This window comes from Mesoplodon mirus, assembly GCF_964341445.2.
Source record: "Mesoplodon mirus genome assembly, chromosome: 2".
Taxonomy (NCBI): Eukaryota; Metazoa; Chordata; class Mammalia; order Artiodactyla; family Ziphiidae; genus Mesoplodon; species Mesoplodon mirus.
The window spans coordinates 31,477,334-31,496,837 of NC_138977.1; the positions used below are offsets into that span (position 1 = coordinate 31,477,334).

A 19,504-nucleotide genomic window follows, 5' to 3' on the forward strand; every position below is an offset into this window, starting at 1 on the left:
GTGGCGCATGGGCTTGTTTGCTCCTTGGAATGTGGGATCTTCCCAGACCAGGGATTGAACCCATGTCCCCTGCATTGGCAGGCAGATTCTTAACCACTGCACCACCACGGAGGTCCTGGATTTTAAAATTATATTATGATAAGCACATTAGAAACATAATGGAATATGTTTCTCATTATTTGGATACTCCACAGAAAACACATACTGGGGCCAGAGTCAAGGAACTCATGAAACTTACTGTTTAGTCTGTTTGCTGAAAGTTGATGTACTAATTCAAATTAAATAAACAGTGCAGTAAAAAAAAAAAAAAAAAAAAAAAAAAAAAAGGAGACCAGGATATAATTCATGTGGTACTCAACTCAAGCTCACGTATAATGTGGCATAAAATGAAATATGAGCCTCTGCATTGTTCAATTTTTGTTTTTTAGTGAGAAAAATGCATCACAGAATCCATGCCTTGAACACTGACATTTTTCAGAGAGAACTGTTTTGTTTCTACTCCTGCTCTGAATATAAAATGAACGCTTCAAATGCGCCATGTACACAAAGGCTTGAAGCCCCCCTTTCTCCCTTCAATAGCTCCAGTCTAGAATAGGCAGCATTATGCAATTTGGTGACCCAACGCCAGCAATGAGAATGCTTCTCACTGGCTGTGGGAAGAAAGACACCTAAGCAGTTAACAGTAATATTTTGCAAATGGAAGCAAGTGAAGAAAAAATTACATTAGCATAAGAAAAGGTAGCCTTAGGGGATTTTCCACTCCAATGTTTGGTACTGAGAGCTCTATGTTACAAAGGAGGAGGATGGCGAAGGGAAACTCTAGTGTCCACACATTCTTGAAACGCATTGCCATTGTACTTATTCTGCTGGCGAGAAAGACCTCTTAGTTACAGAGATGGAAAACGGTCCTTTCTAGTAAGGAAAGTCAAAACTGGATATATTAGGAAAAACATCCTGAGCTAAGTACAGCAAGAAAGCAAGAGGATTCCTCAGTGATGGCAGTTCTAGACTAGAGATGATTTGGGATTAAAAATGAATTTTTTAAGCAATGATTTTCATTGTTAACTAGAATGGGCCCCAATGTCTGTGATTACTTTAACTCAAATTTAACAGCTCATTTCAGAAATTGTGTCTAATTCACAGTACCTGAATGTAATTACCAGACATATCCTTTTAAATTAATACCTAGACTTATTTAAAGGTTGCTTAATAGGGAATACCCAATTTAAAGTTACAATTATTTTCGCTAGTTGAAAACATGCAAAATAACTGTAAAGATTCTCACTGATTTCCTTAAGATAGAGAATATACTAATCAGTTGTTATCTGTTTCTGTGAAGATGTTGAATTTGTTTTTGAATCAGTCTTTGCTTTACTCTTATGAATAACTGATCGGTAAAAAAAAAAAAGATTTTTTGATTCTGAATTTCATTAGATTTAATAGCAGAGTGAGCATGACTGTCCAAATAAATCATGATGAATTTCATTAATTAAGATAGAAAAGGGTCAACTTATTTTAGATAAATTTTTATGATATTATATGCTGATTAACTGTAGGAGAAATAGAGGGGTTGGGGGGCAAATGAATCTGTTGTATGTTTCTAAGAACAGTCTTTCCAAATTAAGACAATGAAATTTTGGTTATTAAAAATGGGAACAAAGATCAAAGAAGATTGTCCAAGTCCTGGGAAATTTGTCGAAAATCTGATAATAAAATTATTTATAAGTCCATTGATAAGGTCAGTATTTAGGGAATCATGTGTCAGAAATCAATTGGGAAACAAGGATTTTACCATTACATACAGATTATCACTTTTCAAATTTTCTATGGAATAGTGGGTCAACCTGGCATTTAAATCTTGTTTATTTTGTCCCTTCCTTTCTTTGTTTATTTTATACATGGACATTAAAGTTCTAGAAGTGACCAATTTTCAGGTCTTCATCACTGAGAAGATGACCTAAGTAAATAGATCTGCTTTCCCAACACAAATAACTCTGAAGCACTTGATCAGGAAAGTCATTCTAAACCAAAGCTTGAGAAGAAAGGAAGAAAACAGGGAAGATAAAAAAGAGTACAAGATGATTCCTCTGATATTAACATTAGGATATGATTTTGCTACTTTTTTTTCTTTTTTCATTTTGAAGTATAGTTGATTTACAATGTTGTCTTATTTTCTGGTGTACAGCAAAGTGATACAGTTAGACAGATAGAAGATAGGTAGATAGATAGGTATTCTTTTTCAGATTCTTTTCCATTATAGCTTATTTCAAGATATTGAATATAGTTCCCTGTGCTATGCAGTAAATCCTTGTTACTTATCTATTTTATATGAACTACTATTTATTTGTTAATCCCAAGCTCCTAATTTATCCCTCCCCACCCTTTCCCCTTTGGTAACCGTAAAATTGTTATCTGTGTCTGTGAGTCTATTTCTGTTTTGTATATAAGTTCAGTTATATCTTTTTTTTTTCAGATTCCACATGTAAGTGATATCATATATTTGTCTTTCTCTATCTGGCTTACTTCACTTAGTATGATAATCTCTAGGTCCATCCTTGTTGCTGCAAATGGCATTATTTTATTATGGTTGAGTACTGTTCCTTTATATATATACAACACATCTTCTTTATCATCTGTCAGTGGTCACTTAGGGGGTTTCCATGTCTTGGCTATTGTGAATAGTGCTGCTATGGACACTGGGGTGCATTTATCTTTTCGAATTATGTTTTTCTCCAGATATATGCCCAGGAGTGGGATTGCTGGGTCATATGGTAACTCTATTTTCAGTTTTTTAAGGAACCTCCATACTGTTCTCCACAGTGGCTGTATCAATTTACATTCCCACCAACAGTGCAGGAGGGTTCCCTTTTCTCCACACCCTCTCCAGCATTCGTTATTTGTAGACATTTTAGTGATGGCCATTCTGACTGGTGTGAGGTGATACCTCATTGTAGTTTTGATTTGTATTTCTCTAATAATTCGTGATTTTGAGCATCTTTTCGTGTGCCTGTTGGCCATCTGTATGTCTTCTTTGGATAAATGTTTATTTAGGTCTTCTGCCCATTTTTCTATTGGGTTGTTTGTTTTTTTGATATTGAGCTATATGAGCTATTTGTATATTTTGGAAATTTATCCCTTGTCAGTTGCCTCATTTGATTTTGCTACTTTTTGATATGTTACGACTATAGCATCCTGCATCAATGTAAAAATGCATTCCAAAACTGAAGTGAAGGGCTTCCCTGGTGGCGCAGTGGTTGAGAATCTGCCTGCCAATGCAGGGGACGTGGGTTTGAGCCCTGGTCTGGGAGGATCCCACATGCCGTGGAGCAACTAGGCCCGTGAGCCACAACTACTGAGCCTGCACATCTGGAGCCTGTGCTCCACAACAAGAGAGGCCATGATAGTGAGTGGCCCGTGCACCACAATGAAGAGTGGCCCCTGCTTGCTGCAACTAGAGAAGCCCTCGCACAGAAATGAAGACCCAACACAGCCAAAAATAAATAAATAAATAAATAAAAAATAAATAGACAAAACTGAAGTGAAGTACTTTTGATAATCCTTATCACTGTTTCCCAACCCTAGTATGGAAAATCGAGAAATGATTAAGGCCCCAAACCCTTTTCAGTATAAGTTTGACACCCCCATTTCCCATGTTTATGCATAAAATGTGTCCTCCATTGACAGTTCCTGGGGAAAAGAGGCCAGTCTATAGTCATCTATTCAGTTATGAGAGATAATTTCTATGCACATGAAAGGGCACGGGGATTATGTTTTCATGTGAGAACTAGTTCTAAGCAGCCAAATATTTTATCGATGTTCTGTGATGCTTTCTGAAAGGAACATTCAGAGCTAGACTGCACCACAGGCTGTCTATCGCCCAGCTCTTTCCTATGCTATAGCCATCACATTTCCTAATTCTGTGAGGGCAAGGTGAAGTGAAAAGAGCTGAGCTGTTTGAATCTAAATGATAAATTGTGGTTTTGCATGCCTGCTGGTGTAGACACAGAATCATTAGGAGCTTAGAGATTGTGGATGACACTCTTCTTGGGACCCAGCACCTGTCCTTTGACAGAGAGGGAAGGGAAAGCACAGAGGCTCAGAGTTATTTTACCTCTTATGCCTTTTCCTCTCGGTTCAAAAATCAAAAGACCATCTTCTTTCAACTGAATTTAGCATTTCCTGTTTAATTGCTCAACCTGACCTCCTTTTTGACCAGGAACCCAGACTCTCAGACATGTTTGTGCCCAGTGACATTGGAATCAGGGGACTTGATTCATGTTTTTCCTTTTACAGTATGAAGAGTTCAGTCAAGCTGCTGTTGAGAAACTAAGCCACAGATACCAGAACCCATGGTAAGCACATACTCATACATTTTACATCAATTAATTAATGTGTTTCCTTCCTAAATTAGGAACAGGGTTAATATTTTAAAACTTTTTATGTCCTATAGGTTTCTTTGTATAATTATGAATTTTTATTCCTCATAAACAAAATGTTCACTATCTACTAGGTTTTCATTAAGGGGAGGAAAGAGGTGGGGTAAGCATGGTGAGGGCACAGTGGAGAAAAAGGAACCAGCCTATTAAGGACAGCCACTGGACAGGTCTGGTAGCTTTAGCTACATAAATAATTCTTTTTGTGGAAGAACAAGAATATAAGTTTTTTGATTAAAAAAAACCCTTATGGGACTTCCCTGGTGGCACAGTGGTTAAGAATCCGCCTGCCAATGCAGGGGACACAGGTTCGAGCCCTGGTCTGGGAAGATCCCACATGCCATGGAGCAACTAAGCCCGTGTACCATAACTACTGAGCCCACGCACCACAACTACTGAAACCTGAGCACCTAGAGCCCATGCTCCACAACAGGAGAGGCCACCGCAATGAGAAGCCCACGCACTGCAATTAAGAGTAGCCCCCACTCGCCACAACTAAAGAAAGCCCACGCGCAGCAACAAAGACCCAACGCAGCCAAAAATAAATAAAATAATTTTAAAAGTAAATAAAAAAATTAAAGTAAAAATTTAAAAACCCTCATTTCATGCTGTTGGCCTAGAAACCATCATAACAGGTCATGCTGGTTAATAAACGTAGTCCTACTGAAGTCACACCATGGCTTGAATTGACACTCTCTTAAGGCAGCTGGTAACCTAAATTAAACATGCCTAGTGCAAGGTATGTTCAATTACGGGAAAAGCAAAACCTAGGCGTGTCATCTAGATGGAACATATAATTCAGGTTTCTAAGAGGGAAAGGGATCAATCAGCATTGCTCTTAAAAACTGCAGATTCAGTAATATCTTTGTTCTCCTTAGACTTTTGCAGGTCAGGGTTTCTGGAGCTGACTTCACCTCCTTTTTAATCATTGAAGATTCCCGTTATTAGCGTGTACAAAATTAGTGGATTTTAGTCTGTTTCTGCTATATCACCACAACATAAGCTGCACCAAAAAGAGATAAGACCATAAACCCCATGTCAAATGTCTATTAGTTACTACAATACGATCCAGGACAACAAAAGATATCATTGCACAATTCCTACAACTTACAAAGCATATCCTATGTTTAAAGCCATGGAGAAATAGTTACAATTATTGCATGCAAAACACATGTTCTCATTTAAATATTCCACTTCATTTGTTCAAATAACATTGCAAGCACCTATTTACAAATACCCTATCAAATATTTCTAAGCAAAAACAAAAAAATAATGAAAGGCCATTGAAAATCACAGTTACTTCAACAAGCATTGGTGATACAAGTGTGAACATCTGCTCGACTTATTTAAACATAAAAAACTTGTTGGAAAGAATCTGAGAAATATCGACACTTTGAGCATTTTCCTTAGATGAAAGAATGTTGGCTACATTCACTTGTAAGGAATATGACATGGATTGTGTACCAAGCCATGAGGATGCAAGATGTTTATGAGAAAGACCTTGTACCTAGGGAATTGTGGATTCAGTTGGGAAATTGTAGATAAATATATATGTCAAGGGCTTCCCTGGTGGCGCAGTGGTTGAGAGTCTGCCTGCCGATGCAGGGGACACGGGTTCGTGCCCCGGTCCGGGAGCATCCCACATGCCATGGAGTGGCTGGGCCCGTGAGCCATGGCCACTGAGCCTGCAGGTCCGGAGCCTGTGCTCCGCAACGGGAGAGGCCACAACAGTGAGAGGCCCTCGTACCGCAAAAAAAAAAAAAAAAAAAAAAAAAAAATTTAAATATAAAGTTAAAAATTAGATTTGCCCGCAGCCTCTGGCTTGGGTCCTGTTTCTAACTAGTCAGGTGTCAGTAACCTGAATGCTGCCCTCTCTAGACTAAGCACAACTGCTGCTTAAAAGCCTTCCAGGCCCCACCTTCAGGCTGGGGAGAGGCTCTTGAAGAGAATGCTGACTCTGACAGGCCCAGGTGTGCCCACCTGCTTGCGTTCTCTCAAGCTGGACCGAGGGCCATCTCCATCCTGGGCAAGTTTCGTGCTTAGCCTCCCCGACCGTCTTCATGTTCTGTCCTCTCAGTCAACTGCATTCACTCTATAAATCTAGCACCTCCTGTATTCAAAGCACTGCTAGATCCTGCAGCCACAGTGCTGAACAGGACGAGCCCGGTATATGCCCTTCTTGGAATTTGTACTCTAGGGAAGGGGAGAGACATTGAACAACTATGTCATACTGTCTTTCATGCTTTTAAATAATTTTTTTAATGACAAATATAATGCATGCTTATGGCAACAAATAAAGCGATATAGTGGTATATTAAAGAAAAGTTAATATCCTGCCCTATTCCGTCCAGTTCATGATAAAACATTTCATTACAAAGGGTGTTTATGGGATGGAAAGAGAACGTTTTACCAGGGACATCGACCTGGACTGAAGGTCAGAGACGTGTTCACCCAAGAAGTAATTATTAAGTTGGCTTGGAAAGGTGAGTATAAGATCATTCCTGGCCCAGGGAATGGCCTGAACAGGGTTCAGAGGATGGAAAGAATGTATCTAGTTAGGACCAGGGTGGCAATGGGAGGGGAGCAAGATGAAAGTCAGATTTTGTAGAACCTTGTGGCCAGGTTAGAAGGTTTGAATTTTAACCTAAGAACAAAGAGAATTCATTGGAAGGTTTAAAACAGAAAGCAACATAATCCAATTTTTTTAAAAGATCCCTCTGGAATGTTGGAGTGCTGTGTGGAGAAAAAAATTGAGAATTGACAAGACAGTTGTAGGAAGCTCAGCCAGGAGACAGTTTCATTTTCAACAGGTCCCTCTTGAGTTTTCAGTGTGCTTTGTAAACAATCCAAAATAAATTGTGATGATGGAGTCTGTGAGAAGGGAAGGATTTGAGCTGAGCTTTCAAAGACATGCGGGCTTTAAATAAAGAGAAGAGGAGATGATGTTTGCTGTGACGATGGGGAGCAAGACTATACTCAGCAATGGGGTGCAGCAGATTTCAGCATTATCCTAATTTTACAGGTGAAGGAATTGAGCTTCGGAGGCTAAGGTACATGAACAAGGACACAGAGCTGATATATCAGTCCAAGTTGACTGATGCTGTGGATCTGGGTTGGGATCTGGGCTTGGACCTTTTCCAAGGGCTCTCCAAGCGATTCTGATTATCAGCCAGGGCTGAGCACCACTCATGAGGACTGAGAGAGGAAGGGGAAGAGCCTGGGGGGCCGGGGCACCCACACAGAGGACAAGGTGAGTGAAGGACCACAGAGCCTCAGAGGCAGGACCCTGAGGACAGTAGGAGGCTGTAAAAGCAAGCGAAGAATTCAAAGAGGAGAGTTCCATACGAGGAAATGGAAATCCCAGAAAACAATAACAGACACATATTTGGAAGTTATCAGCGGTCTCAGAAAAAGCACTGGAGGAAGAGGAGGATGAGTTGAGTCAATACAACCAACACTAAAGAATTTTTGTCCACTGACTTAATAGAGGCAAGAGTCCACCTTGTTTTCGAGACCAGAAGTCCAGTCGAGGACAATGACAGGATTTCCTCCATTCTGGGGCATACTTTTAAAATTTAACTTTCTTGAAATCAGGATGTGTTTTATAATAATTGTTTATAGATGTAGGGCCTCTTTTTCTCTTCCCATGTAAAGCTGTTATTAAATCAGTGGTGTGTTATCCTGTTTATTGCATCTTAAAGACCAGTAAAGATATACTTCAACAGACTTGAGATGAAGACCTTAATTAATAAACAGGGTCCTTGCTCTCAAGTAGCTGACAGACTCTCAAGACAGATAGATGTAAGCAGATTTCAATACAATATCCATTGATGGAGAATGATTGCAGTAACTGGGTGTGGGTTGACTCTATTTTTTTTCTTCTGAATTAAAGGAAGCATTCTCTTGCTTTAAATACAGAAGTTTCTCTAGACATGTGACCTGATGATTAACTCATTTTTATGTGGTCTCTTCTGTTTGCAGTTGGGTGTTTTCCAATATATACAAACAGTATGTTTAATTTCAATAAGAAGAATAAAAAGCACAGATAGGAAATGGGAGAACAGTTTACAGTCAAAAGAGTCAGATTATAAGCGAACGCACTGCAAATAGTGAATGGGCAGGGCTTTTTGTTTTGTTTAAGGAGTAAGTGAAATCTGTAGAAGCTACACATTATTGAAAATTGTGGGGCATGGAAATATCTTGCTTTCTTTTTCTCTTCCTTACATTTAACACAGAGCTTGGCATACATGGGTACTCAATACATATTTGCTGAATCGGTGTAAAAGACAAATCCCAGTTCTTCTTGTACTCCGAATGGCACAAATTGTTATAGCTCAGGCCAGAAAAGCTAGAGAACTTCAAGTCGTTAGGACTTACTGAGAGAGATGAAATTTAAGCTGGATTTAGAAGGAGCATTTTAGGAAAATCTATGGCTGCCTACCTGGGTAAACTTGTTATCCATGCAAATGAAAGTCTTGCTGAGATTATAAGATCAACAATCATATTCACAGGCAAACCTCCTTCCAGAAAGGAGCTGCTGATATGACTCTGCCCTCATGTCACTACAAAGTTGCCTCTTTGCCACTCATTTGCCGATGTATAGATTTGTCTTAGGACTAATGTCTTAAGGACTGGTTCAGGTTCCCATGGACAGCCATTGTCAGTAGACGGTGGGGGTCAGGGTGTGGGTGTCAAGGAGGCTGCAGATTCTAAGGTGAGAGTGATCAGACTAGGTGTCAGCCATGCAGAGAAGAGCACTATGAGTTTTAAAAATCAGAATGAACTACAACCTCCCCTGACTTTTCATTTACTTGAGGTTCACAGCTCTTTTCAGAGTGTTGGCTCTCCTAGTCTGCTTTCTTGTTTTCTGCCTTTTCATCATCAAGTGGTTTGTTAGCCAGTTCCTTTCCTCAGGAGGTGCACAGCACGGCATACTCTAAAGAGTGTGAACTGAGAATCAAGACAGCTGGTTTCACTAGGAATTTATCCTCCAGGAAAATAATGAAGGAGGTAAAGAAACGTTTAGCTAGAAAGGAGTCCAACACTGTTTGCAGTAATGCAAATTCAGAAATAACCTAATATCCCCCAAATAAGGGATTGTAAGCAGTGATGAAGTGGGATCTATAGTGGTTAAGAGATGTGGTACATATATACAATAGAATATAACTCAGCCATAAAAAAAGAATGAAATAATGCCATTTGCAGCAACATGGGTGAACCTAGAGATTATCATACTAAGTGAAATAAGCCAGACAAAGACAAATATTATATGATATCACTTATATGTGGAATATTAAAAAAATGATACAAATGAACTTATATACAAAACAGAAATAGACTCACAAACATAGAAAACAAACTTATGGTTACCAAAGGGGGAAGTGGGGGAGGGATATATTAGTAGGTTAGGATTAACAGATACACACTACTATATATAAAATAGAAAACCAGCAAGAACTGACTCTACAGCACAGGGAACTATACTCAATATTTTGTAATAACCTATAAGGGAAAAGAATCTGGAAAAGGATATAAATATATATGTATACATACATATATGTATAAAACTGTGCTGTACACCTGAAACTAACATGATATTATAAATCAACTATACCTCAATAATAAATAAATAAATGCAAATATTAAACAAACAAATGTAGTTGATAAAGAAAAGAAAAAAAAGTGCAAGGCTCTGAAGCAGACTTCCCACATTCAAGTCCCTGCTTTACCACCTGGTAGCTGTGACACCTTGGATGAGTCACTTCAACTATTTATGCCTCAGGTTCCCAATCTGTAAAATGATTAGAATCTACTCCACTGGTTGTTGTACAGATGTGTTGTTACACGCACGGCACTTAGAACAGCACTTGGTACAAACTAAGTGCTCAGTAAATAGTGTGACCATATATTTTATTACCCAAAATAGGACACTTCTGAGAGTGAAACAGGAAGCTAATGGAACTGATCACTTGGACAAGAGCCTAACCTGAAAGTATCTTGAGCAAATCAGGCCACTCTGTTAATAAACATTATCAATTAGTTAAATGAAGTACACTGAAATAATGTAACAAAGTGCATTTATTACAATTCCTATTGTTAGCAAAAAAATCAGTATAGGGATTCAGTATAGGAGAGAAATTTCATGCTATATAGTTGAGTTAATCTCACAAAAGTAGAACAAAAAGTCCAAGAGACAGAAAAGAAGAAAGTGAAAAATAGTAAAGTAAGAAATCAATTAAAATTAAATTAGTCTAATATCTGACTAATAAGAGACCCCCAAAAAGATCAGAGAAAACAGAAGAAAGAAAATCAGTAAGAAAATTTCTCAGAAGGGAATAACATGAATTTCCAGTTGGAAGTCTCCACTGAAGCAAAATGACAACAACAGCAAAACAACTGTGTCAAGGCATGTCACTGGGAAATTTCACTGCTGGGATGAAGACTACTGTGAAGCCCTCCAGAGGAAAGCTAGGACATATATAAAGGATCCAGAATCAATAAGGCATCACACTTCTTGACAGCAATACTGGGCTCTGGAAGACACTTGTCAGTGACCTCCCTGTCTGCCAGAAAGTGACTTTCAACCTGGAATTCTATACCCAGCCCAACTATCAAGTGGGAGGGTTGAAAAGAGACATTTTCATGTATGTATGTACTCAAAAAAATGCATTTTTTCCTAAGAAGCAACTGGAGAATATTATCTAGCAAGACAATAGGGGGAAATCCAGGAAAGAGAAAGGAATATGATCCAAGAAGCAAGAGACCTAACAAAGGTGACAGGCAAAGGGGATTCCCAAAATGGTAATGGAGAGAACCAGGAATGTGACTGTACAGGGGCCCAGAGGAGAACAGGGCAAGTGGGATCTCTCCAGGAGGCATTTACTGTGTACAGATATTGGGTGAAGTTCCAGAAGAAGCAAATGAGCTAAAAGTGGGTACTTTTGGAGAAGAGAGTGTTGGGACAGGGAGCAGGGAGAGACAGGGAGTATTTTTAATTATAAGCATTTTAGTACTATTTATTTATTTATTATTTATATACTTTGTTGAAGTATAGTTGCTGTACAATATTATATAAGTTACAGGTGTACTTATATAGAGTACTCTTCACAATATTCACTTTAGTACTATTTATATGTATTATGTACATGTACCTAAATGATTGCATTAAAATGGAAAAAAATTAGCACTACATTATGTGCAATGTACAAGCATCTTATCTTGATAAAATTGAAAATTAATTATAAAGTGGGAGAAATAGAAACTCAGTCAACTAGAGTTTTAGTGGTTAGGGTCCTAAGTTGAAAATATTTCTAAAACTAGGACTTTCAGTACTAAAGAAATAAGCACTGACATGAATAAACCGGGCTTTCTGTTTATTCAGAAAGGTAGAAGGTGTGCCTGTATTTGGCATTAGTTAAGGGTTGTGTAGAAAATTGCCTGTTTTATTTCATAATGAAATACTGCCAAAGCCAGTTGTTGAACTAGCACAGACTTAATGACACCACTATTTAAAAATATATTGGTACATAAATGCTTGCTTTTTTCTTGGAGTTGTTTTCCTCAAAACGTCCATAAATCTTGACAACTTTCTATTTTAAGGCTGTCGGTGAATGGCACATTGGAGGAATTTCAGTGAACCTTAAGGAGCAAAATGTTACAATTTTTTCAGAAATTTATTTTATTGAAGTATAGTTGATTTATATTTATATTTATAGTTGTGGTAGTTTCTGCTGTACAGCAAAGTGATTCAGTTATACACATATATACATTCTTTTTCATATTCTTTTCTATTATGTTTTATCACAGAGTATTGAATATAGTTCCCTGTGTTGTAGAGTAGGACCTTGTTGTTTATCCATTCTCTATACAATAGTTTACAACTGCTAACCCCAAACTCCCAGGCCATGCCTCCCCTACCTACCTCCCTCTTGGCAAACAGAAGTCCATTCTCTATGTCTGTGAGTCTGTTTCTGTTTCGTGGATAAGTTCGTTTGTGTCATATTTTAGATTCCACGTATAAGTGATATCATATGGTATTCATCTTTCTCTGACTTACTTCACTTAGTATGATAATCTCCGCAATTGGAATAATTGCTGCAATTGGCATAATTGCTGCAAATGGCATTATATCACTTTTTAATGGTTGAGTAGTATTTCATTGTATTTTTTGAGATCATCAGCACCTGTTCCTCCTCTTGGCTAGTTACCTAAAAACTGCCTTTGTACTTCCTCCCCTGGACCCACCCACCCCCAACCTCCTTCCCCAGCTGCCTCTGCATCATTGTAGTGTCGGGGGAGGGCTCTCAGGAAGCTCAGGTGCAGTAGGGTCAGTGCAGAGCTTCCGTGCTGGTCACTGTTGTGGTGCCACACAGATAGCGGAGGCCCATTTATTCTTTCAGTAAATATCCAACTGCCAACTCCATGCCAGGCACCGTGCTAGGCCCAGGGATTCAGTAGTGAACAAGACAGATAATTCCTGCCTTCCTCATATTCCATCAGGAGAGACAGGACAGAAATAGCCTAATGTCTGACTGATCATTTCATTGTAGGAGGTACCATATGGAGAAACACAGGCTGCATGTAAATGTTTCTTGTTGATTGAGTAGATATTCCTCATCCCAGGATGGAGCGTTTATAGCAGAAGGATACGATACAGCTGTTATTGAAAGGAAAGCCAGGGAAAGAAGAGTCAGTGCTGTTATTCTTAAGAAGAAAACTTCCTGGTTGATCACTTGATGTCCAGGTGGGAAAAATTCAGTTCATGTCAGAACGGGGCCCTTCGTGGCAAAGTACCCTCTGTGGAACTTCTGAAAGCTACTGAAGCCTGAAGTGAAAGAGGCACTCACAATTCACTGGCCTATGATCTTCCCTTTCTCAGCATTTCAGATGTCGGAATGGTAGCTTTTAGGGCCTGTTTCAGGAGACAGGGTCTCCAAAAGAACAGCTGCTGGTCCTAAAGGAATAGGTTATGGTCTTGAAATTCAAGCACAGCCTGCAATCCAATACAGATGTTAGGCCCAGGCAAAGACAGTTTATGTGCTGAAAAGACTGCAGAAAAACAAGGACAAGATGTGTTACAGGTGTTTGGAATGTTTTATTTCGCTATTATAGATTCAATTTTTCAAAGCCATAAACATGCCCCAATCGTGGTCATTTCGAACATGCTTATATTACTGTTTTTGGTGAAACTCGGTCCTCGTCTTCTCTGAGGAAAGAGTTCAACAAAGACACCAAGACTGCAAAGCAGGCCCAGCATTTATTAGAAGCACCGTACGTGTGGAAGAGCCCAGGGGCAAACTTTCAGAGTGAGGTGGACCTTATAGGGGCAGCTTAGGTTGTTAATATGGGGTTTAGATGAGGGTGACTCCCCTTTCCTTCCCCTGTGATCACATCATCTGCAGTTGCTTATTTGGGCTTCCACTAGGCACTGTTTTGAATCTTTCCCGTGAGCGTCCAAGCGAAACCTATGGGGGGAGGGGGTCAAAACCGCAACGCTAATGGTATTATAATGATATTACAACGCAGCCCAGATTACTAGAGGATGACTTGGGACCCCTTCTGCACATGTGTCAGGCTGGGAAGTCCTCTCAACCACAAGAGTGAGGAGGCTGCGGTGGGCTGTTTTGTCTTTCACCCAATCAGGGCGTGTCGTTCCTGTTGATAGTTTATCTCAAAGGGTCAGCATGAAACTGGCTGCAGCAAGTTAACCCGAGGCCCCTGTATCTCTTACCTCATTACCAACATCTATGGAAGTGGTTTACAAAAGATCAATGATATCATGTGGCTTCCATCTGTCTACATGACCAGATGAAGCAAGAGAACAATAATCACACAGTCCATTTGATGTGCACTATTTACCATTCTCTCTGCTTTTCAGTATTCTTTCACTTATTCTTTTAAGCCTGCTCATAATGCCAGTTTTTTTGCAGCTGACAGAGTTGGGCAAAATTCCTCCATCTTGTGAAACGTAGATGCTCTCGGACCTCAGTTCGCGGTAAAAGGGGAAATAGTAACATCTGTCTCATGGGGCTGTCTTGAGGATGAAGTGTGAGTGTGTAAGGCATCCAGAATGGATCTGACATACAGGAGGATAGCTTCTTTCCCCATTTTAAGAAAGTCTCAAAATGATTGTAGGATTCACCACTTTCTATTCCTTCTTTAACACTATCACCTCAAAATAGATTACTTCTAATTCTATCCTTTTCCATAAAATTTTGTCTAAGGGCACTGGACTCTTTGGAGATATATTATTTGCTTTCTGCTTTAAAAAATGATCATTTAAAAACTTTTTTTCCCTTCTGTTTTCCTGGTAAGGGTCAAACCACTTCAAACAATTTGAGTTTGGAAAGACTTTAGCTTTTAGTGGTGGTGGATTTATCATGTGGCACATCATTTCTCATCAATGTTACCATTAGTTTCATGACTGGGGCATTTCCCCAAACGTTCATGGAGCACAGAGATGGGGCAGAGAGGTGCATTGCTCAGATTGGGATATTTGAAGACTATGAAGAAAAAAAAAATCCAGGAGTCCCTGTCGCATGTGTGTTTTGAAATTATTAATAGTCAGAAGGAAAGTTTTTCTTCCGCATTGGCATTTTTCTTGAAATTCATTTTATTCCAAATTAAATAGTCCCATTGATATTCCAAGAAGAGGAAATACCCTTTTCTGACCACTTTGGTTTATAGTCTTTAACTGGGCCACTTGTTTATTGAGTCAGTAAATCAATAAATCCTTTTGGAGTGCTGTCCTTTTCCATCAAGCAGCCCCTAGTGTAGTGGGGAAAACAGACACATCGATAATTCTGACACATGGACAGAGGAATGATAGAGCCACGCCGGGTATTATGCATATAACCAAGCACAGGGGTGAGGAGAAGAGGCAGGGAGGCTCTCTGTAGAGGGGTCTGAAAAGGTGAGGTTTGGTAACAAAGGATGAGGAGGGAAGAAGTGTTTTAGTAAGAGCAGGCATCAGTACCAAAGTCCAGAAGTGACAAATAGCTGTGATTGATGCAGTAAATGTTGTAGTGCTGCTGGATCCAGTAGTGCAGTGGATGGTCCAGGGACAGGTGAGACCAGAGTGGTCGTCAGGAGCCAGACCAGGAAGAGTTCACTCTTGAGTTCTGACCTCCAGAGTATGGGAGCCCCAAGAAGGGACTTACAGTTTACTCACCCACGCTTCTACACAATACCCAAAGTGATGAAGTCGGGTTTCCATTCTGGGTAGAGGGTGGGCATGAGCGGGGAAATCAGTGGAGACAGGGGGACAGGCAGGTATCTATTAGAGGAGAACGGTGGTGATCTAAAGGAATGGGATGCATGATGGGCAGGGGAAACAGGTTTCAGAATTATCAAGGAGTGTAAATTTGACAGGACTTAGGTACTGGGTGTGGGGGATGAACCTAATGATGGAAGCTGTGGCAATTCCCAATTTCCAGTTTGCATGCATAACTGGATGGATAGTGGACTGACAGACCACACATGAGCAAGATGTCCCTTTAACAGTGATGTGGTGATGAGCTCAGGTGGATCCGAAGTCCCCATGGGACAGTAACAGGCAGAGAGACAAACATGTGAAATGTGTGCTGGGAGTTTGTCATCATAGTTGGGTTGTATTCAAAAATACAGGTGTGGATGAGAAGGGAGAAGACCAGAGAAATAAGAGCAGAACTGTAGGGTGTTGGGACTCTGATTGTTGGAAGGAAGGAGAAGGGCTGTGAAAGAAGATGGGCAGAAGCAGCGGAGAGCCAGGAGCACCATGCTGAGCGAAAGGAGATGTGACCCAAAAAACACCCATGAAGAGAGTAGACGGGAGTCATCAGAGACCCAGGTGAGAATAGGACAATGAGAACGATTTGTGAGATGGAGAAGGAAACGAGGGATGGAAGCTCAGATATGGCAGGTGGGGTGTGATTGGGTGGGGGGGGAGTGAAGTCACAAGTACAAGCCGTCGTTTTGTCACAGAACCAAACTTGGGTCCACTCGCCCACATGCAGTAAAGCCAATCTACTGACACCAAGTTGTGGTGAAGGAAAGTGCAGCATTTATTGCAGGGCATCAAGCACGGAGAATGGGCAGATCATGCTCAAAAGACCCCAACTCCCCAATGGCTTTCAGGGAGGGTTTTTAAAGGCAGTGTGAGGGAGGGGCCTGCAGGGTGTGTGATCAGTTCATGCACAATCTCGGATTGGTTGGCATCAAGGTGAAGTTTCAAGTATCATCAACCTTCTGGTTTCAAACGGCTTAGGGTCTACGTGCTTTCGGTCAGCACTTTTCATCTGGTGGGTCTGCTTCCTGTAGAAACAACTGAGGACTGTGTGTCAGACTTTTATCTGTATCTTTCAAGGAACTGGGAGTTCAGTGATTCTGCCATGTGGTGGATTTACAGTCTAAATTTTTGCTAGTTCCCCGGCCCAACAGCTATTCTTTGTTTCTACATCTTCACATTCCTAATCATTAACTCTGGAGCAGCCTTTAGAGACTCAGGGGAGACCTGGGAGACTAAAGCAAAAGGCTTTTACTTCAAAGGATGGGGACACAGGGGCTTGTACACGGTTTCAGTTCTGAAAATTTTTGATTAAGAAATGAAGAAAATGTGAATAGTAACTAGTGGCATGAGGGGCCAAGGGTAGGCTATTTTAGGATGTGAGAAACATTATCCAGAAAAGGGCTGAGGGCTGTGGGGCCCTGGTCTCAGGTAAGTGCTGATGCAGCCGTGGGCCCGATGGAGGCCCTGGAGGAGGAGGAAGACTCCCTCACTCCCAGAGGCCAGGAGGAAGGAGACGGACTTCCCTGTCTACACAGCTGGAGATGTGCTTGTACGTAGGTGTGTGGTCTGCATTGGTGGTGGTGGGTGAAGGAGCTTAGGCCTGACAGCCTTGGTGTTCTCCAGGAAGTCTTTCTGAGTTTTTCTCTATGATGGTAAAATATACATAACATTAAAATGACTATTTTAATCATTTTAAGTGTACCATTCAGTGGTCCATGAAGTATTGTACAAGGCTCTGTCCTAGGAGGACAAATGAAAGTTATGGGAGTGAGATGTGAGTAGGTCTTGAGGAAACAAGGAAAGTGTAGGGTAGCTGCTGGAGGGGTTAGAAGGATGTGCACAAGGATATGTGAGAAGATCGCTGTTCTGAGTACAGAAGACCCTCTTGGGGCTGGAAACCACATGTTCATATCAGCATGGTTATCTGGTCATTCCATAGGAGAGTTATTTGCCTGGATCAGAAAAAATGGATTTGGGGCAACTGGCTAACTTGTTAGAAAAAGTAAAATTACATCTATTTCTCATAACATACAATAAAATAAATTCCAGGTGGACTAAACAATTAACTGCTTTAAAAGTGAAATAATAAAATATGGATAGAATATGGGACTTCCCTGGTGGTCCAGTGGTAAAGAATCTGCCTTCCAATGCAGGGGACTTGGGTTCGATCCCTGGTTGGGGAACTAAGATCCCACATGCCACACAGCAACTAAGCCTGCACGCCACAACTACTGAGCTCACGCACCTCAATGAGAGAGCCCGCGTGCCGCAAACTACAGAGTCCACACGCTCTGGAGCCCGCGTGCCACAACTAGAGAAGAGAAAACCTGTGCGCCACACCTAGAGAGAAGCCCGCGTGCTGCAACGACAGATCCCGCATGCCTCAACGACAATCCCACCTGCTGCAACTAAGACCTGATGCAGCCAAAAGAGAAAAATAAACAGATAAAATATGTACAGAATATACTGAAGCGTTCACATTATGTTTTATGGTCTGAGGGTACAGAAGTCAGACTGTAGCGTTCAGCAGCAGCTGAGAGTTTATGAGGATGCTATTCATCACTTTCAAAGGTGGCCTCATCCTTATGATATGATCCTCAAGAGGATACTGGGTTTATCCTCTATTATTCTAATTCTATGTTCAATAGTATCACTTCTGTTCTTTATTCCATCCAAACTATGGACAAGTGTGGCACCGAGGAAGGAAGACACAGTTCCTGCCCTCAAAAAGTTTATCGAATAGTTGGGGGAAAGAGACACCTAAATGAATAATTATACTAGAGTATATTTGGATGCAGTGATAGAAATATTACGTAAACCAATATTTGTGGATGGCCTGTTTGTGCCTGGCACCATGCTTTGTGTTTTAGATACTTAAAGTGTAACAACTAAGTGCAATGCCTATTACAATAGGAGTATTTTAGCGGGTGTCATGGAAACAGATGTCAGGGAATCTAAACTTTGGGGAGGCATCAGGAAGGCTCCATAAGGTCCCCTGAGCTTGAAGGATAGGTGGGAGTTGGCTTCTACAACAGTTATATTAATTAATTAATTTTGTTTCCATTAAAACTCCTGTATTTGTTTTATTTTTAAAAATATACTTATCTTTTTTTACACTATGCTTTATTGTTTTATTGAAGTATAGTTGATATACAATATTACATTAGTTTCAGGTGTATAGCAAAGTAATTCAAAATTTTATTGATTATACTCCATTTAAAGTTATTACAAGATAATGGCTGGGGCTTCCCTGGTGGCGCAGTGGTTGAGAGTCCGCCTGCCGATGCAGGGGACACGGGTTCGTGTCCCGGTCCGGGAGGATCCCACATGCCGCGGAGCGGCTGGGCCCGTGAGCCATGGCCGCTGAGCCTGCGCGTCCGGAGCCTGTGCTCCACAACGGGAGAGGCCACAACAGTGAGAGGCCCGCGTACCGCAAAAAAAAAAAAAAAAAAAAAAAAAAAGATAATGGCTGAATTTCCCTGTGCTGTACAATACATCCTTGTTGCTTATCTATTTTAGATAATACTGCTATATTTAGATTCCAAGATGTTATCAGGAGATGGAACTTCACAGATCCAGACAAACTACTTTGGAGCACATAACCATATATTTGACAAAAACTTCTCCTTTCTAGCCTCTACAGCAAAGCAGAAAGATGGCAGAGTTTAAACAGAACACAGCGGCTGTTTTCTGTCTAGCAGCCTAAAGGCTAACTCATTAAAATTCAAAGAAGAATTACATAGTGGGTGGCAGAACAAATGGTTTCTTCCCTAAGGCCTTCGAGACAGATTCTCCCAGAAGTGGA

At 40.5% G+C, this 19,504-nt stretch overlaps 1 protein-coding gene across 1 annotated transcript in view; it reads left to right on the forward strand.

Annotated features, from left to right (window-relative positions):
- SPMIP2 (sperm microtubule inner protein 2) overlaps nt 1-19,504 on the forward strand; it is a gene marked incomplete at its 5' end in the record, with an annotated part of 52,962 nt that overhangs the window by 18,861 nt on the left and 14,597 nt on the right. The window contains one exon of the mRNA XM_082642582.1: nt 4,294-4,352. Coding sequence (XP_082498708.1) covers nt 4,294-4,352 — 59 coding nt within the window. The remainder of the gene's footprint in view (nt 1-4,293; nt 4,353-19,504) is intronic.